We start from the raw sequence: 23,401 nt of genomic DNA, 5'->3' as shown, positions 1-23,401 counted from the left end.
TCCCATGGCATGTTTCGAACCTGGGACCCTTGATCATTAGCTGGGTCTCGGGATTAATTGCCTAGTGAGAATTCCATGAGGCCATTGCTTCCCTTCTTATAGCAGTTCATGAATGGATAGTGATTTTCATTGGTACAAAAACACAGAGGAATGTCCAACACATTTGATTTACTGAACAATCTCAGGCATTCCGAATGCAAAAGATTAAAAAACACATATCTCAACAAATCCATCATCTAGCATTCATTCAAAACATTCACTTCCAAATTATATCACTTTTAGAATCAATTGCACTATTCATTTTACAATCCAAAATAAAAAACAGGAAATCAGGGATTATTTTCCAAGATTCACTGTTTAATTTCTGGACAGTCTTTTCAAGCTCCCCGAATGATGTGTAATGGCATCCTGCACCATGGGCACTTGACTTCTGCCGACATATTGCAATATTTAAAACCGTATGTTGTGAGATAATCATGAATGTAAACATACAAGCAGCTGCAGGCAATAAAATGGATGGCAGATCTGATGTACAACAAGAGGAAAGAGCAATATTGTAATGATCACAGCATTGGACAGGGGAACATTGGTACGGATTACAGGCATGAGTCCCAGTCTTTCAGAATTCTAGGATCATTGCCGCTTGTTAGTATACTGAAGAGAAAATAATGAAAATATATGGTTTTATGTGGGACTTCAAAACATATTCACATATAATGTGCATCATTGGCCTCAATCATACTTATACCCATTGTTTTCTTGTGTTCCCAGCACATATGCTGCATAAAACTCTTTCCTCCAACTTAACATCAACTGCAATGTAGTGTCAAAACCTGTTTAAGACCAGTAGTGCTGAGTAATGGTTACAGGGAACAGAGTTATTCATTGTGAGAAGGAACTGGAGGAACCGAAGCTTCTTCCATTTGAACAACAGAATCTGATAAACACAAAGAATTATTTAGCGAGATAGAAACAATTTCTTCTCTATGAAAATAGGGCAAAGATCAAATTGAGCATTTAGGAAGAAAAAGATTAAGCAGGAGGGAATTTGGGACATTGAGGGATGAGTCACATGATAGTTGTTTCTCAGGTGCTGCACGGTCACTGAAGGCCTCAATGTGGGGAGGAGAAGAGATTCAACAGTAGGTAACATGAGCAGACTGCCAGCCAGAAGTGCACCATTCACCACATTGCTACTGTCAAGAAAGATTCATTCCTTACCCACACTAAAAGCAGGCATTTAGCCCTTTACTGCCATGAATGAGAGATCTCATCACACGTTGCAGAACTGGTTTGCCCAGCACTTGGGAAAACACTGATCATCAATTACACTTATAAAAAAAAATCAAGGTCAAGTACTCAGCACAATTCATCACAAGATAGGAAAACTTTGGTAAAAACCGAAAGCACTACAGATACTGCAAATCAGAAACAAACACAGAAATTGCTGGAAAAGCTCAGTAGATTTGGCAACACCTTCAGAAAACAATGAGAGTTAACTTTTCGGGTCCAGTGACCCTTCCTCAGAACTTCCCCTGAGGAAGGGTCACTCAACCTGAAATGTTACCTCTGATTTCTCTCTGTAAATGCTGTCAGAATAGGAAAACTTCAGTGATATCCTGATCATTCTGTAAACTTTACTTGGTTTTTTTAAAGAAAAGCTATCTCAAATAATTTTAAATAGTTCCGGTTCCAAAGGGAAAGTCATGCAAAATGTGCATTTTTATGTGAACAAAACTGCTTCAAGGCTTCTGTGCTCAAATTAAATACAATATGAAAACATTAAGTTGACTATTTCATGCAGCTGAAACTTTATTGCTGGAACAGCACAGCAGGTCAGGCAGCATCCAGGGAACAGGAGATGCGACGTTTCGGGCACAGGCCCTTCTTCAGGAATGAGCAGAGAGTGTTCAGCAGGAGAAGATAAAAGGTAGGGAGGAGGGACTTGGAGGAGGGGCGGTGGAAATGTGATAGGTGGAGGAGGAGCGTCTTATCTTCCGACTGGGAACCCTCCAACCGCAGGGGATGAACTTGGACTTCACCAGTTTCTTCATCCCCCCTCCCCCCACCTTGTCTCAGCCGGATCCCTCCAGCCCGGCACCGCCTTCCTGACCTGCAGTCTTCTTCTTGACCTCTCCGCCTCCATCCTACTCCGACCTATCACCCTCACCTTGACCTCTTTCCACCTATCACATTTCCACCGCCCCTCCTCCAAGTCCCTCCTCCCTACCTTTTATCTTCTCCTGCTGAACACTCTCTGCTCATTCCTGAAGAAGGGCCTGTGCCCGAAACGTCGAATCTCCTGTTCCCTGGATGCTGCCTGACCTGCTGTGCTGTTCCAGCAATAAAGTTTCAACTTTGATCTCCAGCATCTGCAGACCTCACTTTCTCCTCGAATATTTCATGCAGCTCTCCTGCATTTAAGTTAGACAGCATAAAAAATTGAGTTGCAATACTAGAAAATGTGAAAGAGGTCAAAATGTGTATAAGTGCTTTGTTGAGTAGACCCACTGAATAAAGCCAAATTTTGACCAGGATTGACTTTTTTTCACATTGCACTTCTAGATAGCATAGAATAATGCAGCACAAGTGTAAATTGGCTGAACTTACACACACACACGCATATGCGCATACACACGCGCACAGTAATTTTATCCTGCTCAAGATTAACTTTTCTTTGAAGGTTCAGTTATTGGGGTGCTTTTGTTGTATTTCTGAGCAACACCATAAGGAACGTGTGCTGCAATCGTTCCCATTGCTTGAGCTCCTTTAACATGGAACATCTGGTCATCAAAGAAAATGTGAGGGCGTATTTTTTCCAAGAGTGGCCCTTTAGGTGCCCCTGCAAGGAAGAGTGCTTCATCAACCTCCAGGCCCCAGCTGCGAAGAGTCTTTAAAGCCCTTCCTCCAGAACTTGCAGCACTTCGTGCTGTGACCAGGTAAGTCCTGATGGGGCAGTTCAAACGCAAGTCCTTTGCGTGGAACTTCTTCTGCAGTTTCCCCAATACTTCCAAAAATCCTTTGAGAGGACCCTACGTGCAAAATAAATGAATAAATTAGACCTTTCAAAAACCATTGAGGGGAAATGGTTGCAGAACTGAAATCTTTAACCTTTACTTATAGTTAATTTCTCATTTTACACTTCTGTCATCCAAGATCATTGCTGGATCAATGACCATTTATTACCTCAAAAGTACTTCTCTTTACCGCTCCCACCACCCAGTGTACTTTCAAGTTAAAACCAATTTGGATTAAACAGAATTTGCAACTCTCCAACACTCCTGCAATATACCCCGAGTACAATGTGAGAAAGATATTGCCTTTTACCCTGTACAGAAAAGCAATCCAATGATAAAACACACATTAATGCTTCATTTATCTTGCGTGACAAACTCAGCCTGATGGTGTGGGGCAAAAGCAGTTTATCTGATTCAAAACAATCAAAACATTGTTTCCTTTTCTCTTAATGTTCCTCACATTTCATGGTGATAACGTTAGTGTCTCTTTTTCCCAGCTGTTGTATAATCTTGATTCGAATTTTCCTTTATGGATTTGAGCTGTCTCTTCCCTCATTCTGGAAAATGGTTTTTAAAGTTTGAATTTCCCACTCCATACAGTGAGTGAGATTATGCAGTGAAAGTTAATATTTACCGAGGATAGTGGAGGGATGAGAAAGGGGTGGGACGGTGACTGGGGGAAAATGATGTTCTGTCCAGAGATCTGATGTCTCAAATCTCTTCGTCACTCCCATACCATTTAGCATCCCCACCCCTAAAACAATTCAAATGAAGACTGATCTTAGACCATTTTAATCGAGCATTATACGATAGCCTGCACTGGCAAATTCTCTTGGATGATGCCTCAGGTGGAATTTATTTTAGGAGCCAATAAAAGGCACAAAGCCATGAAGAAATGGGTTCTGTTGCTATTCCTTCTCTAATCCAAGTACATCAGGTTTCTGTTGCATATGAGAGTTTCTGTTTCAAGACTTTCCTCACTTGTCTCATGGTCTGTAATTAGAATTTGTATGATTCATCTTAATATCCATATTTCAAAGGTCTCTTATTTCCCCAAAGATCTTTACTTATTATCTATATTTCTGAGGCATATAGGAAGTTCAACAGTGTAGAATGTACAATTTAAAGATGTGCAGGCTAGGTGGATTAGCCATGGAAATGGAGAGTTACAGGGAATAGGGTAGAGGGCTGGGTTTGGGTGGGCTGCTCTTCAGAGGATTGGTGTGGACTTGATGGGCCAAATGACCTACTCCCATACTGGAGGGACTCTATGAAAGGTGTGGTCAAATCCCTTTTGCCTACAAAGAACAGGGTCCTACATGTGAATGTATATAACTTCCAGCCTGTGTCAATGGATCACACCACAAATCCAGTGGATAGTCTTAAACTGGTTTCCGACAGTTTTTTTTTAGTATGAACAGATTTAGTAAATGCTGCCTAATAGGACAATCATAACAAAAAACAAAGAGTGACAGATGCTGGAAATCTGAAACAAAAACAGAAATTGATGGAGAAACTCAGCAGGTCGGTAGCATCTGTGGAGAGAGTCCCTTTTTCAGAAAACTCCTATATGCTGGTCACTATATGGACTGGGTTTTGACATATGGGCTGGTTAAGCACACAACATATGTTGCCAGTATGGAGGGTCAGTTTGGACTCTGTGTTGAACGGCCTACTTCTACACTGCCGAGATTCTATGGCTTTAGAAGGTGCATTTTGTCCTACTTTTTATGAAGAAAGCAGACTTTTTGGCATCTCTGTCTCAACCTTTCTTTACAAAAAAAAATCCAGGGCAAAATACACCTCTTGAAGCTGTAATGTCATTGCTCTGCTAAGTATTGTCGAAGTGTCAGTTTAACCTGGGCAAGAGGCTTGTCTTCAAACTTCAGCTCATGTTCAAAAAATGTATCTAATCCGTGAGCCTTGACAATCTTTTCCGATTCGTCAGAGAAAAGAACAGCATCTCCATCAAATGCCACCCTCAGCTGGTGATCTGAAAGCTGCAGGTCCTTGTCGCTCTGAAACATAGTCGCTGCTGCAATCCCTGCAATTGGGGAAACAAAACAAGGCAACATGCTATAACAGTCTCACTGCTGAATACAGGCACGTCACAAATGCTCCATATCACAACTATTGTCCCATATTGAACAATACATTTTACTTGGCACTGTTAGTGTTCTTCAGTTTTGGAGACTAGGGCTATATGATGATATTATAAGGTCCTTTTCAAAAGCTTTTCACTGTAATCCAAAACCTGTCATATTGAAAATACTTGATACATTGACTCTCTCAAATTCAAGATACTTTGTACATCACTGGTGAGTCGGGTGTGAACTAGGCAGGAAGAATGCATTTGGTTATAGAGTTATAGAGTCATTCGCCATGGAAACAAACCCTCTGATCCAACCAGTCCATGCCAACCACGTTTCCAAACTAAACTAAAATATCTGCTTGTGTTTGGCCCATATCCCTCCAAAGATTTTTATTCACATACTTATCCAAATGTTTTCTTAAATATTGTAACTGTACCTGCATCTATTACTTCCTCTGGAAGTTCATTCCACTTATAAACCACTTTCTGTGTAAGAAGGCTCCCCCTCATGTTCCTTTTAAATCTCTCTTCTCACCTTAAAAATATGTCCCCTCGTTTTGAATTCTCCTACCCTAGAGAAAAGACCTTTGCTATTCACCTTATCTGTGCCCCGCGTGATTTTATAAACCTCTATAAGGTCACCCCATTTACACAATCTCGCTGGTTTGTGTTGTGTTCAGCACATGGGTCTGTGAGCAATGTACTTTCCCTTTATAAGCCCTATTCCTCACAGATGGAGCCAATGACCCCATCCAGTCAGAGTGTGCTTGGAACCAATCTCTTCCCCATGCCGGGCCCTCAGTTTCCAGCACTGTGGAAGGTGACAGTTGAGTGCTCTCCAACCAGTGGTCCACCTGAATGTGTCGGTGAGCCCCAGAACATCCCATATCCCCTTTATAGAACCCTTAATGTAATCCCCACAGCTTTCATGCTTCTCCCACAGGGCTTCCCAATACAGTTAATCAGAGGCAACATCTGATACAAGTACGGTGCAATGTCTGCAGATCTGCTCAGCCTGGTTCCAGTCAGGGAATCAGAGCCTGTGTGGTCTGGGGAGTGGGGGAAGTGATCCAACACAGAGACCAATGGAGCAGCTCAGAGAGGCAGCCTTGCTCAGTCTGACAGCTGGGTGTACGTCCTGGAACATAAAGAATCGTTGCAGCGAAGCTAGTGACCAGTGAGCTCTGCAACACAAGCCTGTGCTTCCAAAGTGCACTGCCAGTGTATCAAAGAGGTGCCACAACAGTTATAAGGGGCCTGTAATGCCATACACCAATGTCTGTGGACAAGGACAGCATAAGCTGGTACTTGTGGATTATGCCCTGGGCTGCAGTTTGGTTGTATGGGAACACGAAGGTCATTCGGACAAAGCAGCAAGAGTGATCCACTCGGCACCTGCTCTGGCTTCAACATCGCATTTTCTCAATGTCACGTTTATTTACTAGCAACATAGCTGCTCTAAAAATTTGTTACTGTGCCAGAGTGTCAACGTTGGAGCTGGTGCTCAGTCTGGGGCTGGTGCTCAGTCTGGGGCTGGAACTCTCATTCCTCTGGTTTATAATTAAAGAGACTGAGCTACAACTGACATTAGTGTATCCCAATACCATGAGCTTGTGTGGCCTCGGCATTGGATAAACAAATGCTACAGGGAATTGACTTCAATCCAATCCCTCACCTTCAAATATATGATTGATAATATTACAGACAGTCACAAGGAAAACGGATCCTTCCTAGGATTTCAAGGTGTTTGAGGGATAAAGATTGCCCAGCAAACTTAGATAGTTCCTCTCCTTCAGAATAGTTTTGTAGGATCCTTTATAATCAGGCGCAGTTTCAAGTTAATACCTTATTTGACATCTCTGATAGTGCAGTGGGTGTAGCAGTGGGTGTCAGTTTTTTAGTGTGTTTAAGTCATGAGGTGGGAGTTGAATTCACAAACTTTGATGCAGAAATGAGATTTCTCCAATAGAGCTAGGGTTTGTACATAATGTGTGAAGAGGCAAATTTAGGCCATTGAATACCCAGATCTACTCTGAGATTATTAATCTGACTTGTATTGTTCATAGTGCCTGCAATTGATCAGGTAACTTGCTGACTTCCTTTTGCTGCAAGGGCAGTACTTTTTCATGACTCGTGGAAGATTTACCATTTCTAAATCTGATTACATCTGGTGGAAAGCAGTGATTGGAATGTGTGCTACTACAGACGCTAACCCTAAAATACTCCTGATTCAGAGGTGCTGGTGTTGGACTGGGGTGGACAAAGTTAAAAATCACACCATACCAGGTTATATTTGGAAGGTTTATTTGGAAGCACTAGCTTTCGGAGCACAGCTCCTTCATCAGGTGGTTGTGAATTATAAGATCGTAACTTATAACAAAACTTATAACAAAAGTTTAGTTTGATGTAACTGAAATTATATATTGCAAAAAGACCTGGATCTTTTGTTAAGTCTCTCATCTGTTAGAATGGGCATGTTGGTTTCAGTTCTTTCATATGTAAATCTCAGAATCATCTTAAAGTTACATTCTCAAGTGAACTTTAACAACAGGTGCCAGGTTGGCCCAGATAATGCACTGAGGGTTTGAGGTGCCCTGTGTGAGGCTGTTGTGTGATTTTAAACTAAAATATTGCAGTAGCCTACTACCTATATCTATTTTCTCAGCTAAATGTGGTATAATATTTAAAGCAATGCAATTCTTGGAGGTAGTAACCCTAAATTTGCTGGTTTAATTGAAATGAGAAAATGACATACAAAACGTGCTCCAAAAACAGACGTCTCTGGAGATACTCTGCTGGCAGGACCTTAGGAGCATTGACATACTGAGGAAACTTAGGCTACAAATCTGTAGCTCCCCGAAAGTGGGACCACAATTGCGATAAGGTGGTACAGGATAAGGTGCTTGCCTTCACTGTTTAAGGCTTTGATTATAATAGTTGGCAAGTCATGTTACAGCTATATAAGACTTTAACTCAGCTACATTTGGAGTGCTGCGTGCAGTTCTAGTTGCATCACTATAGGAAGAATGTAGAGGCTTTGGAGAGGGTGCAAAAGAGATTTACCAGGATCCTGCCTGGATTGGAACGTATTAGATATAAGGAGAGGTTGATTTGTTTGAACTAGAGCATTGGAGACCAAGAGGTGGCCTGAGAGAGTATATATAAAATTATGAGAAGCATGGATAGTCAGTCTTTCCCAGATTGGAATATCAAATACTAGGGAGCCATAAGTTTAAAGGTGAGGGGGGCAAGTTTTAAGGAGGCAAGTTTTTTTTTTTACATAGAGGATGGTAGGTGCTGGAACATGTTGCCAGGTAGAAGCAAATACAATAGCAACTTGTAAGAGGCATTTAGATAGACACATGAACAAATAGGGAATAAAGGGATACAGATCACGAGCAGGCAGATGGGATTAGTTTAGAAGGGTATCGCGGTCTGCACAGGCATGGAGGGTCGAAGGGCCTGTTCCTGCACTGCACTGTTCTATGTTTGGCAGCATCAGCTGAGTGAAAGTAGAGTTAATGTGGAGTCTAGTGACCCTTCTCCAGAGCAGTGACAGGACTTGAAATGTTAAGTCAGTTGTTCTTGCTGCAGATACTCCCAGACCAGCTGAGTTTCTCCAGCAGGGTTCTGTTTTTGTTTCAGATTTCCAGAATCCACTGTTCTTTGTTTTATGAAAATGCCTTGCTCTATTGAACAGTCAATCGGTTGGATGATGGACTAATCATTAGGTAGGGGTGTGTGTGTGGTTGAAGTTCTGCTCAAAACGTACACAACGGGAGTGTGATGTACCGTATCAGTCAACAAAGCTCTTGGTTACACTGTGCTGTGTAAATATCATATGGTTGATTCGACAACTTAAAAGCTGCTAGGAAATAGCTTAAACAAGCGATTTTAAAAAACTGACCTTTTATCAAGGTTCATTCAAACCGAACGTTAAACCTCTTTACAAAAGAGCACTTCCCCAACTGAGAGGAACATTAACTGGACCATGGAAAATGTTACAATCTTGTGGTATTGGCCAGTAATCAAAGTGATCAATCGCTGAAGATAGACCAGTGCCAAAGGAATATAAGGAAATGTGCCCAACAGAGATAGTTAGCTAGTAAGACTCATTTGATCAGTAGCTGAAAATGGACACAGAGCAGACTGATCACACAGAACATGACAACACAGGATCAGGCCCTTCGGCCCCCAATGTTATGCTGAACATATCGCCAAATTAAACTAATTAAAATAATCTAACCTAATCACTCTTAACTTTGACCTCCTGCATCTACAGTCCTCACTTTCTCCTAGTGGGGGATTCAGTTATGGTATCGCCATTGAATGTCAGGAGGCAGTTAGATTGTCTTTATTGGTGATGGTCATAGCCTGGCATTTGTCTGGTGTGAATGTTACTTGCCACTTGTCAGCCCAAGCCTGGATATTGTCCAGATCTTGTTGTATTTGAGTATGGACTGCCTCAGTATCTGAGGAGTTGTGAATGGTGCTGAACATTGTGCAATTATCAGCAAACATCCCCACTTCTGACCTTATGTTGGAGGTAAGGCCATTGATAAAGCAACTGAAGATGAGCCTAGAACACTACCCTGAGAAATTTATGCAGAGATGTCCTGGAGCTGAGATGACTGACCTCCAACAACCATGACCATCTTCCTAGGTGCCAGGTATGACTCCAAACAACAGATAGCTTTCCCCCCATACCTACTGATTCCAGTTTTGCAGGGCTCCTTGATGCTACACACAGACAAATGCAGCCTTGATGTCAAGGGCGGTCACTCTCCCCTCTGGAATTCAGCTCTTTTGTCCATGTTTGAACCAAGGCTGTAATGAGGCCAGGAGTTGAGTGGCCGTGGCAGAACCCAAACTGGGCATCACTGAGCAGGTTATTGCTGAGCAGGTGCTGCTTGATAGCACTGTTGATGATACCTTCCATCGCTTTCATGATTATTGAGAGTATATTGATGGGACGGTTATTGGCTGGGTTGTGTTTGGCCTGTTTCTCATGTACCGGACATATCTGGGCAGTTTTCCACATTGTCAAGTGGATGCTAGTGTGGTAACTGTACTGGAACAGTTTGGCTAGGGGAATGGCAAGTTCTGGAGCACAAGTCTTCAGTGCTCTTGCTGGAATGTTGTCAGGGCCCATAGCCTTTGCAGCATCCAATATCTCCAGCCATTTCTTGATGTCACATGGAGTGAATCAAATTGGCTGAAGACTGGTATCTGTAATGCTGGGGACCACTGGAGGAGACTGAGATGGATCATCCACTCTGCACTTCTGGCTGAAGATTACTGCAATTACTTCAGCCTTACCTTCTACACTGATGTGCTGGGCTTTTCCGTCATTGAGGATGGGCATATTTCTGGAGACTCCTCCTCCTCCTCCTCCAGTGAGTTGTTTAATTATCCAGCATCATTCACGTGGCAGGACTGCAGAGCTTAGATTTGATCTGTTGGTTGTGGGATTGCTTAGTTCTATCAATAGCTGCTATACTGTTTGGCAAGTAGTCCTGTTTGGTGGCTTCACCAGTTTGACACCTCATCTTCAGGTATGCCTGGTGCTGCTCCTGGCATGCCCTCCTGCACTCTCTGTTGAACCAGGGTTGAACCCCTGGCTTGATGGTAATTGTTGAATATGCCGGGCCATGAGGTTACAGATTGTGCTGGAATGTAGTTTTGTTGCTGTTGATGGCCCACAGTGCCTCATGGATGCCCAGTTTTTAGTGGCCAGATCTGCTTGATGTCTGTCCCATTTAGCACAGTGGAGGCAATTACAACACAATGGAGGTAATTCTCAATGTGAAGGCGGGACTTTGTCTGCACAAGGACTATGCGGTGATCACTCTTACTGATACTGTCATGGACAGATGCATCTGCAGATGGTAGATTGGGAAGTATGATGCTGAGTATGTTTTCCTTCTGGTTCGTTTCCTCACCATCTGCCACAGACCAAGTCTAGAAGCTATGTCCTTTAGGACCCGATCAGCTCAATTGCTGCTGCCAAGCCGCTCTTGGTGGTGGACATTGAAATCCCCAGAGTACATTCTGTTAGTCAAGTGGACTGTAGACTGATGGAAACTGACTTTGTTAGGTACACAGGGATAGCAGCAGGTCATTCCATTCCCAAGACTCTTCTATCATTCAATTAGATCTAGATTTATATTTTAATTTCATCCACTGCCTTGTCTTAGTATCCTTTAATCCTCTTGGTCTCCAAAAGGTTATTATTTCTGATTTGTTATTAAATGAGCTCACATTTGCTTTTTGTATAAGAGGTGTACTTTGCAGGATTGAGCAGTCTGCTTAAAGCCAATAAAGTAAACAGCTTGTGAGGCCTTTTTTTTTTTGAAAAATTGGAACAATAGAAGCAGCCTGAATGGGTGGAATCAAGTTCCCACAGAACCAGGATTTTAAATTTCAGCTTTCAGCAGTTGCTAGGCCTTGAAGGTGGATGTGGAAGCTCTTAGTTCTTCTCTGTTACAGCCAAAAGCTGGGATTCTCTTCCTGCTGCTAGAATTGCATGTGAGACAATGTACTTCACTGAATTTGTCTTTGTCAAGGGTGTGACTATGGGAAGTTACTTGAGTGGAACAGTTAATTAGTGGTAGTTAATATATCGAAATGCTGAACAAATAATATATATATATATATATATATATAATATATAATTATTTGTTCAGCATTTCGATAGAGTTACAGTTAAACTAATTATTTTCTTTTATTCTTATTTTGTCTGTATTTTAACTGTAGTGTTTTATGTAAAGTCCAGTCGTTTGACCAATTGGATTGTTTCTGTAATGCAACACCTTACACTTACCTTTAAAATAAGTAGTAGTTAAGATCTAGCCTATCTTCTTAATATATTTTGAGGGGATTTGGTCTGGTCTATAATAGACAGAACATTAGATTAGATTCCCTACAGTGTGGAAACAGGCCCTTGGGCCCAACCAGTCCACACCGACCCTCCGAAGAGTAACCCACCCAGACCCATTTCCCTCTGACTAATGCATCTAACACTATGGGCAATTTAGCATGACCAATTCACCTGGCCTGCACATCTTTGGATTGTGGGAGGAAACTGGAGGAAACCCACGCAGACACTGGGAGAATGTGCAAACTCCACACAGAGGCTGGAATTGAACCTGAGTCCTTGGTGCTGTGAGGCAGCAGTGCTAACCACTGAGCCACCGTACCACCAAGAGGAGAAATTTCTTTCCTGAGAGAGGGTTGTGAATCTGTGAAATTCTTTACCGTGGAAGGCTAGTGGCTGGATCACTGACTGCATTCCAGGCTGATAGAGACAGATTTTTTAATTAGTGAGGGAATCAAGGGTTATCGGGAAAAGGCAGGAAAGTGGAGTTGAGAATGATCAGATCAGCCATGACCTCATTGAATGACAAAGTAGACTCAATGAGCTGAATGGTCTACCATCTGCTGCTACATTGTATGGTCTAATGCAATGACAGTGTACAGTGACGGGAAAAATGTGAGCTGACATTATCCTGCCATTTGCACTTTCTCATTTTGTTTATTCATGTCTAGAAGGCGTACTCCACCCACATCATATCTGTCAGAAAACTCCATAACAGCACTGACAAGCCAGGAAAACAACTTCCAAAAGACTTAGCCCCACTCTCACGCCACCAAATTTATATTAGTAGGTGGGGATGGAAACTCTAAAAGATAATCCCGGTTACTAATCGCATCTGATTTTGCTAAAAGGTTAGAGATGTCAATTACAGAACCAATATTCCATAAAATCAGTACCCTTTAGTTTTGAAAGGACAGAACACCCAATGAGCTGTAAAAATAGACCTAAATTAAAAAGAGTTGGATTCCAGATTATTCCAAAAATGATTTGCTCAGGATCAAAATTTAAATGTTTCAGAATATCAAGAAAACGTCAAACACTTTGAGCAGAGAATGTGTACAATGCAACAACCAGTATTTTTTTTTAAGTGAAGAAACTAATTCCTTGCTGAAACCCTGTTGCTCAAAACTCCACCCATTAGAACAAAAAAAACATGCAGTTTCAGCATTGCTGTTACACCAATTCTCTCTCCTCCAATAGGACACAAGGCTGTGGTAAGTTTACGTCAGTTTATTGAATCTGTACCTGCTTCAATTGCTTCTACCACTTTCTCAGAATCTGCCGAAAGATACAAGTTGGTGAGGTATGCTTTCAGATATCCAACTGGGCTTTTCCCACCAGTCATACAGAACCTTTCAATTGACAGATCTGTTTGAAAAAAAAACAAAGGCAATATTTTTAAGGTGCAGCCTGCTTTAGATACGTGTTGCAATTATTTTTTCAATTAATCAGTAAAACATCTTCTAAAGGTGTATTTAATCACATTATATTCCAAAACCAGTTATATTAAATTAATATCTATATGAATGACAAGCTGCAAAATCTGTGAATGAGTATTTTGTTCTCTGTTTAAACCTGGCCAAATTTCTGTTTAATGCAGGTCAAAGATTTGCAATAATTATATACATGTGTGTATTGTGTATGAATGGGTCATTCCACCTCATTGGCCCACACTTGCACACACCCTGAGTTTGACAAATTAACTTGAATTGACTTGTGTTAAAATGCTAATACAGCAAGATACCCATCATTCAGGCATGCATTGCATGACTTGGGTGCAGCAAACACAAATTTGTCAGGTCTTACTCAAGAGTTTCGTTTGTAATTGAGGGAATGAGTCTCTGTAAAGTGGGAGTCAGGATCCTGCACAGTTTATTGGGAAAAAATACCTGAACTGCATTGTTTCAAAAATTCCCATGTTGTATTTTCAGAAACTGAGTACCCATGAAGTAAGTGTTTGCTTCTCTTCTGTTTCATTCCAGTTTTGCTGTTTGTTTTTCTCAGTGGGAACTAGAATGTGACCTGATAACTCACTCAGGCACTTTGTTACACACAGCATTGGGAGAATCTCTGATCCTGATTTTAAGGTAGGAGAGGGTTAACAGAAGAGAGGGGTCTGTCACATGCTAATCTGTTCAGATTATAAATTCTTCTTCAAATCTCTTCCATAATGCAGCTCCGAATCACACCACACCTTCTCAAAGGTAGGGCTTAGTAACAGATAGCCAAGCTATCCCAATCAGCAGCAGGATAGATTCACACCAGCTAAGTGGACTAACCACATTCTTCTTCCTGCCACTCCTTCCCCCACCACACTCTCCCCATGGTCAGCAGTCAGAGTTACTGTGCTAGCACATGCTTTTATTAGTATGCTGCGGTCTGGATCTCCAGCTAGTGAATGCATATCCATACATTTCAGAGATTCATAGAATCACGACCGTGTGGAAACAGGCTATTTGTCCCATCCAATCCACACTGACCGCTGGAAGGGCATCCCACCCACACCCACCACTCTTGCTGTATAACCCTGCTTTTCCATGGCTAGTCCATCTCACCTGCACATCCTTGCATACTAGAGGCAATTTAGCATAGCCAATCCACCTAGCCTGAATATCTTTGGACTGTGGGAGGAAACCAAAGCACCTGGAGGAACATAGAAACTAGGAGCAGGAGTAGGCCATCCAGCCCTTTGAGCTTGCTCTGGCATTCAATAAGATCATGGCTGATCTTTTTGTGGACTTAGATCCACTTACCCGCCCTCTCACCGTAACCCTAAATTCCTTTGTTGTTCAAAAGCTGCCTACCTTAGCTTTAAAAACGTTTACTGAAGTGGCATCAACTACTTCACTTCCATAGATGCACAACTCTCTGGGTGAAAACATTCACACTGCTCTATTACACATCACTGATTTGGTTAGATTAGATTCCCTACAGTGTGGAAACAGGCCCTTCAGCCCAACAAGTCCACACAGACCCTCCAAAGAGTAACCAACCCAGACCCATTCTTCTACTAATGCACCTAACACTACGGGCAATTTAGCATGGCCAATTCACCTGACCTGCACATCTTTGGACTGTGAGGGGAAGCCGGAGCACCCGGAGGAAACCCACGCAGACACAGGGAGAATGTGCAAACTCCATGCAGACAGTCACACGAGGCTGGAATTGAACCCGGGTCCCTGGCACTGTGAGGCAGCAGTGCTAACCACGGAGCCACCGTGCTGCCTCATTACTTCTCAGTTCAGTCCTAAATCTGATCTCCCTAATCTTGAGACTATGCCCTCTTGTCCTTGCTTCATCTGCCAGTGGAAACATCCTCTCTACTTCTATCCTATCCAATCCCTTCATAATTTTATGTTTTTATAAGATCCCCACTCATTCTTATGAATAGGAAACCCACACAGACACGGGGAGAATGTGCAAACTCCACACAGTCGCCAAAGGCTGGAATCAAACCCATATCTCTGTTGCTGTGAGACAGGAGTGCTAACCACTGAGCCACATGCCACCCCAAATGTTTCCATGACATGGATAACCACAAATTTATCCCACTTTTACTGCCTGCCATTGGTATGTTTGGAAGGAGTAACCAGTTGCTGCGCGATCTCTTTGGTAGTGTTATAAATGTACCTAGTTAGCTTAAGTGTGGGTTGGATACAGAACATTGGGCACAGAACTGACAAGAATACATGTTAACCGAGTCTGTTTTGCTTATATCCATGAATTAATTAAACAAGGAGATATCATACCAAGCAGCCTTTTTTGGTATCATCACTATCAGATCAGACTTCTGTTCTTATGCTAACGATGCTGAGTTTGTTCTGTCCACAACTATGTTTCTGGCATGTAATCTACAACATTACTGATGAAAATTATTCTTCAGTTTGAGCAAAAAAAAACTTTCGGACAATATTTTTATTGTTGCATTGTTCGATAAAGGATGTACCAAAATAAAAAAATTGGGGGAAAAAGTCATGAAAAGGAGGCAAAATACAGAAAGTGACTAAAATATTTTGCAACACATTGATTAAAATAAGGATTACCGCTTTCTAACAGCCAAACTCTTCCTTAGATATAGCCCTATTATTTACATATTAACTAGCTTTCTGATATATTCCTCTTTGGATGCGTAATCTCTTGAGCTAGATTTGTTATCTATTTTTAAACTTTGCAACAATAGATACTCATCACCTGGAGGTTTTATTTTACTTATATTCCCAGTTTGGGTTCACTAGGGTATAGAGATGGGCCAATGCTTTTTATGAGACTTTGGTCAACACGCACAAACCAACCATGCCCACTCTGTTCTGAATATACCAAAAGCAGCTTAACATGAAGTACCAGTAAAATGTTTAGTTAATTTCCTTTGAAGTGTTTCAGTAAAATTAACACTAATACAACACTGTAAACACATCCACTACATGTTATGCTTTTGATGGATTTTACAAGTGCACCAAATGGCTTTGGGTTACATCAGTGGTCAAATCAGCATATCTGAATTCTTATGGACAAAAATGATATCTGTGGTTTTAAATATTGTTAAAGTATCATACTGCTGTGACTTTCTAAATTACTGAAACTTTATTTCTTCTTTAATTTAAACTGCCGAACCACGAGTATGTTTTAGATTCCTGTTCAAACATCTGGCTTGAGTGGTTGAACACGGATTTTTTTTTTTAAATTGCATAATTACATACAGAGTAAATACCTAATGACCCAACCTAGAAAATTGCTACGTTTAATTTTAAAATCATCTGTCCTGGAGTACTTTCTAAGGAATTTGTTTTATGGGTGTATGGCGCAGTGAGCACTAATTATTTTATCACAAAAATATACTGACAAAATTAGGTACATCACTGCAGGAGTAAAGTGAGCTGACCATGGCAACAGCAAGTTACTGTGTACAGATATAAACTAAGGAAGTGTAACTTTAGGGATACGCACCTGTAGTGTATCTGGGAGAAAGCAGCAGAACCAGAGTGTAAATTCAAATTAAACATACACAGAAGTTTCTGTGAACGTACCGTAGTGATTGATGCTGTTTATCAGCCTCACACCTACTTGCGCATGGTTGTTTGTCATCAGAACTATATCAAATATTTCATCACTTTCAGGGTAAAGTTCACGTAGTCGTAAGTTAACCGTTTCCAGTGCCTGGAAGAAAGAAATGTATTATATTCTAGAAAACAATTCGTTGTTCGACAGAAACTCAACTGGACTCACCACATAAACAGTGGTGCAACAAGAGTAGGACAGAGGCTGGGGATACTGCAGTTAGTAACTCACCTACTGACTCCTCATAGCCTGTCCACCATGTACAGGGTACGTCTCAGGTGTGTGATGGAATACTCCCTACTTGCCTGGATGGGTGCAGCTCCAACAACATGCAAGAAGTTTGATACCATCCAGGACAAAGCAACCCACTTGATTGGCACCACATCCACAAGCACCCACTCCCTCCACCACCGACACTCAGTAGCAGCGATGTGTAGCATCTACAAGATGCATTGTAGAAATTAACCAAAGATTCTCAAACAGCATCGTCCAAATCCAAGACTACTTCCATCTAGAAGGACATGGACAGCAGACACACGGGAACACCACCACCTTCAAGTTCCCCTCCAAGTCACTCACTGTCCTGACTTGGAAATATATCGATGACCCTTCACCATCGCTGGGTCAAAATCTTGGAAATCCCTTCCTAATGGCATTGTGGGTCTACCTACAACATAGGGACTGCAGCAGTTCAAGAAGCCAGCTCCCCCCACCTTCTCAAGGGCAACTAGGGACGGACAATACCTGGCCAGCCAGTAACGTTCACATCCCACAGAAATGAATACATCTGAAAGTAATGATCCAACTTAATGAAAGCTGTTTTAAGTTTCATGGCCTTCATGAAAACAGATATCCCAGCACAGGAAGTGGCCATTTGGACCACTGTGTCTTTGTAGCTGCTCGCTTAGCAAGTGTCCTAACCTTTCAAATATTTATCCATTCTATTTTAAATGATGTAATATCCTACACTTTATAAGGGTCATCAGGATAGCAGTTGTTTTAAAAGCATCCTAGTAAAAGGAGAAAATTGTGGGCAGGATGTAAAAGGGCTGAAATTCCAGTGGTCACTATCACTGAAACGCAGTAACAGATGAATGAACTGGACTTAAAGGCTGCCATATATGTTGTAAAATAAATATAGTGTAGAGCCATTGGTTATATAATCTTCCAAAATTCCCTAGATCCTGGACGAATTCAAAAACTGCAAAATGTAACACCTCTTTCAGAAAAGAGGAACAGAATAAAGCAGGAAAGTGTAGGGCAGTGAGCCGGAGATCTGTCATGGTGATAATGGTAGAAGCCATTAATAGTATGAGCAATTAGCAGAAGTTGAAAAAACTTCAGAGAGTCAAATTATTTTATGAAAAGAAAATTGTGTTTGACATTTTTTAGAAGTATTTTTCAGGATGTAACAGACATGTTGGATAAAGGAGAATGACTGGAAGCCATGTATCTGAAATTCTAAAACACATTCAAGGAGTTGCCACAGAAATACTCATGGTGTTGAGATAATGCATTAGCATAAATAGAAGATTATCTAACAAATACAACAGAGCCAGGATAAACATATCATTTTCAGGGTGACAAGGTGAAACACGGACTGACACAAAGATCAGTGCTGAGCCTCAATTATTTAAAATTATTCTGTTGACTTAGATGATGTGATTAGACATGCTATAGCCAAATTAAATGACAGGAAGAGAGTCTAGATCAGAGTGGTGTTGGAAAAGCACAGCAGTTCAGGCAGCATCCGAGGAGCAGGAAAATCGACGTTTCGGGCAAAAGCCCTTCATCAGGAATAGAGGCAAAGTGCCTGCAGGGTGGAGAGATAAATGAGAGGGGGGTGGGAGTGGGGAAAAAGTAGCATAGAGTACAATACGTGAAAGGTCAGGGAGGAGGGTGGGGGAAGGTAGCAAAGAGTACAATGGGTGAATGGGAGTGGGGATGAAGGTAATAGGTCAGAGAGGAGGATGGAAAGGATAGGTGGAAAGGAAGATAGGCAGGTAGGACAAGTCATGGGGACAGTGCTGAGCTGGAAGGTTGGAACTGGGGTAAGGTGGGGGGAGGGGAAATGAGGAAACTGGTGAATTCCACATTGATGCCCTGGGGTTGAAGTGTTCCGAGGTGGAAGATGAGGCGTTTCTCCTCCAGGCGTCGGGTGGTGAGGGAACGGCGGTGAAGGAGGCCCAGGACGTCCATGTCCTCGGCTGAGTGGGAGGGGGAATTGAAATGTTGGGCCACAGGGAAGTGTGGTTGATTGGTGCGGGTGTCCTAGAGTTGTTCCCTAAAGCGCACTGTCCCCCCAATGTAGAGGAGACCGCATTGGGAGCAACGGATACAATAAATGATATTGGTGGATGTGCAGGCAAACCTTTGACGGATGTGGAAGGCTCCTTTGGGGCCTTGGATGGAGGTGAGGGAGGAGGTGTGGGCGTAGGTTTTGCAATTCCTGCAGTGGCAGGGGCAGGTGCCAGGACGGGAGGGTGGGTTGTTGGGGGGCATCGACCTGACCAGATAGTCACGGAGGGAATGGTCTTTGCGGAAGGCAGAAAGGGGTGGGGAGGGAACTATATCCCTGGTGGTGGGGTCTTTTTGGAGGTGGCGGAAATGTCGGTGGATGATTTGGTTTATGCAAAGGTTGGTAGGGTGGAAGGTGAGCTCCAGGGGGTGTTCTGTCCGTGTTACGGTTGGAGGGGCGGGGTTTGTGGGCGGAGGTGCGGGATGTGGACGAGATGCGATGGAGGGCATCTTTAACCACGTGGGAAGGGAAATTGCGGTCTCTAAAGAAGGAGGCCATCTGGTATGTTCTGTGGTGGAACTGGTCCTCCTGGGAGCAGATACGGCGGAGGCGGAGGAATTGGGAATACAGAATGGCATTTTTGCAGGAGGTAGGGTGGGAAGAGGTGTAATCCAGGTAGCTGTGGGAATCGGTGGGTTTATAAAAAATGTCGGTGTCAAGTCGGTCGTCATTAATGGAGATGGAGAGGTCCAGGAAGGGGAGGGAGGTGTCAGAGATGGTCCAGGTAAATTTAAGGTCAGGGTGGAATGTGTTGGTGAAGTTGATGAATTGCTCAACCTCCTCGCGGGAGCACGAGGTGGCGCCAATGCAGTCATCAATGTAGCGGAGGAAGAGGTGGGGAGTGGTGCCGGTGTAATTACGGAAGATCGACTGTTCTACGTAGCCAACAAAGAGACAGGCATAGCTGGGGCCCATACCGGTGCCCATGGCTACCCCTTTGGTTTGGAGGAAGTGGGAGGATTCGAAGGAGAATTTGTTAAGGGTGAGGACAGTTCAGCCAAACGAATGAGAGTGTCGGTAGAAGGGTACTGTTGGGAACGTCGGGAGAGGAAGAAACAGAGGGCTTGGAGGCCCTGGTCATAGTGGATGGAGGTGTAGAGGGATTGGATATCCATGGTGAAGATGAGGCATTGGGGGCCGGGGAAACGGAAGTCTTGGAGGAAGTGGAGGGCACGGGTGGTGTCTCGAACATATGTGGGGAGTTCCTGGACTAGGGGGGAATAGGACAGTATCAAGGTAGATAGATTCTGGATCAATGGTGCTGGAAGAGCACAGCAGTTCAGGCAGCATCCGAGCAGCTTCAGCAAAATCGACGTTTCGGGCAAAAGCCCTTCATCAGGAATAAAGGCAGAGAGCCTGAAGCGTGGAGAGATAAGCTAGGGGAGGGTGGGGGTGGGGAGAGAGTAGCATAGAGTACAATGGGTGAGTGGGGGAGGAGATGAAGGTGATAGGTCAGGGAGGAGAGGGTGGAGTGGATAGGTGGAAAAGGAGCTAGGCAGGTCGGACAAGTCCGGACAAGTCAAGGGGACTGGAAGTTTGAAACTAGGATGAGGTGGGGGAAGGGGAAATGAGGAAGCTGTTGAAGCCCACATTGATGCCCTGGGGTTGAAGTGTTCCAAGGCGGAAGATGAGGCGTTCTTCCTCCAGGCGTCTGCCGGTGAGGGAGCGGCGGTGAAGGAGGCCCAGGACCTCCATGTCCTTGGCAGAGTGGGAGGGGGAGTTGAAATGTTGGTCCTCGGGGCGGTTTGGTTGATTGGTGCGGGTGTCCTGGAGAAGTTCCCTAAAGCGCTCTGCTAGGAGGCGCCCAGTCTCCCAATGTAGAGGAGACCGCATCGGGAGCAACGGATAGAATAAATGATATTAGTGGATGTGCAGGTAAAACTTTGATGGATGTGGAAGGCTCCTTTAGGGCCTTGGATAGAGGTGAGGGAGGTGGTGTGGGCACAGGTTTTACAGTTCCTGCAGTGGCAGGGGAAAGTGCCAGGATGGGAGGGTGGGTCGTAGGGGGGGCGTGGACCTGACCAGGTAGTCACGGAGGGAACGGTCTTTGCGGAAGGCGGAAAGGGGTGGGGAGGGAAATATATCCCTGGTGGTGGGGTCTGTTTGGAGGTGGCGGAAATATCGGCGGATGATTTGGTTTATGCGAAGGTTGGTAGGGTGGAAGGTGAGCACCAGGGGCGTTCTGTCCTTGTTACGGTTGGAGGAGTGGGGTCTGAGGGCGGAGGTGCGGGATGTGGACGAGATGCATTGGAGGGCATCTTTAACCACGTGGGAAGGGAAATTGCGGTCTCTAAAGAAGGAGGCCATCTGGTGTGTTCTGTGGTGGAACTGGTCCTCCTGGGAGCAGATATGGCGGAGGCGGAGGAATTGGGAATACGGGATGGCATTTTTGCAAGAGATAGGGTGGGAAGAGGTGTAATCCAGGTAGCTGTGGGAGTCGCTGGGTTTGTAAAAAATGTCAGTGTCAAGTCGGTCGTCACTAATGGAGATGGAGAGGTCCAGGAAGGGGAGGGAGGTGTCAGAGATGGTCCAGGTAAATTTAAGGTTGGGGTGGAATGTGTTGGTGAAGTTGATGAATTGCTCAACCTCCTCTCGGGAGTTTTTCAGGAAGGGGAGGGTGGTGTCAGAGATGGTCCAGGTAAATTTAAGGTCAGGGTGGAATGTGTTGGTGAAGTTGATGAATTGCTCAATCTCCTCTCGGGAGTTTTCCAGGAAGGGGAGGGAGGTGTCAGAGATGGTCCATTCCAAGGTAGATAGAGATGAGTTCAGTGGGGCAGGAGCAGGCTGAGACAATGGGTCGGCCAGGGTGGTCAGGCTTGTGGATCTTGGGAAGGACCGAGCAGTGCGGGGTTCCCGGACTATGAGGTTGGAAGCTGTGGGTGGGAGATCTCCTGAGGTGATGCGGTTCTGTATGGTCTGGGAGATGATGGTTTGGTGATGGGGGGGTGGGGTCATGGTCAAGGGGGCGGTAGGAGGAGGTGTCTTCAAGTTGGCATCTGGCTTCAGCGGTGTAGAGGTCAGTGCGCCAAACTAAATGACAGGAAGGCTAATGGAATGTTGGCCCTTATTTCAAGAGAATTAGAATATAAGAGTCAGGAGGTCTTACTGCAATTTTACAAGGTGCTAGGGAGATCGCATCTTGAGCAGTTTTGGTCCCCTTATTTAGGGGAAGATATTGTTAATTGGAGACAGTCCATAGAAGGCTCACTTGGGTGATCCGAGTATGGAGGGTTACAAAGGCCAAACAGGCCGGGAGTCTACTCACTGGAGTTTAGAAGAATGAGAGGTGATCTCATTGAAACATCTCGGATTCTGAAGGAGCTTGACAGAGTCAATGCTGAGCAGATGTTTTCCCTCAGTGGAGAGTCAAAGATCAGAGGGAATAGTCCCAGAATAAAGGGGCACCAATTTAAAAATGAGATGAGAAATTCCTTCTCTCAGTGGGTTGAGAGCCTTGGGAATCCCTTGCTGCAGAGAGCTGTAGGGGCAGAGTTCTTGTGTATATTTGAGGTTGAGATAGATTATTGATCAGTCAGGGAATCAAGGGAGATGAGGAATGTTGGATCAGCTATGATATTATTAAGTGGTGGAGCAGGGATTGAACAGCCTACTCCTCTTCCTACTTCTTATGGTCTATGGACACAAAGTAAGCAGGAAAGTTAATTGTGAGAACACAACAAATAAAGACAGGTTAAGTGAATGCAAAAATAAAATTGACAGAGTATAATTGTGAAGTTATTTAAATGAGTAGGCAGCAAAAAAATAGGTTTTAAATGTGGTTAACTGCAGCATGCAGTGATGCAGAGGGATTATGGTGGTTTCCATATAAAACACAAGAGTTCTCATGCAGGTACAATAAATACTACAAAGACAAATGGAATGTGATTTTCAAGCAAGAGAGATGAAGTATAAAAATAGGAAAATCTTACAATCCCTTTGTCAAGTGTTGGAAACCACACCTAGATTACCATGTGCAGTTTGATCTTTTTGTTTAAAGATGGGATTTACTTACAATAGAGAGAGTTAAGGATAAGTTTACTCCTGTACATACAAAGATGGGA

The 23,401-nt window shown here is 43.5% G+C and overlaps 1 protein-coding gene across 1 annotated transcript in view; it reads right to left on the bottom strand.

Moving 5' to 3' along the window:
• Positions 1-2,179: 2,179 nt before the first annotated feature.
• The window catches only part of LOC122548590 (cytosolic 5'-nucleotidase 1A-like), a 27,676-nt gene continuing 6,454 nt past the window's right edge, over positions 2,180-23,401 (bottom strand). The window contains exons 3-6 of the mRNA XM_087977221.1: positions 17,011-17,140; positions 13,232-13,354; positions 4,877-5,061; positions 2,180-3,032 (exon numbers count right to left, since the gene is read on the bottom strand). Coding sequence (XP_087833347.1) covers positions 2,667-3,032; positions 4,877-5,061; positions 13,232-13,354; positions 17,011-17,140 — 804 coding nt within the window. The 3' untranslated portion in view covers positions 2,180-2,666. The remainder of the gene's footprint in view (positions 3,033-4,876; positions 5,062-13,231; positions 13,355-17,010; positions 17,141-23,401) is intronic.

This window comes from Chiloscyllium plagiosum, unplaced genomic scaffold (genome assembly GCF_037043375.1).
Source record: "Chiloscyllium plagiosum isolate Xiang-an unplaced genomic scaffold, Cpla_swu_hap1 HiC_scaffold_3, whole genome shotgun sequence".
Classification (NCBI taxonomy): domain Eukaryota; kingdom Metazoa; phylum Chordata; class Chondrichthyes; order Orectolobiformes; family Hemiscylliidae; genus Chiloscyllium; species Chiloscyllium plagiosum.
The sequence above is the reverse complement of the archived record's forward strand: the minus strand, read 5'-3'. Positions and strand labels throughout refer to the sequence as shown.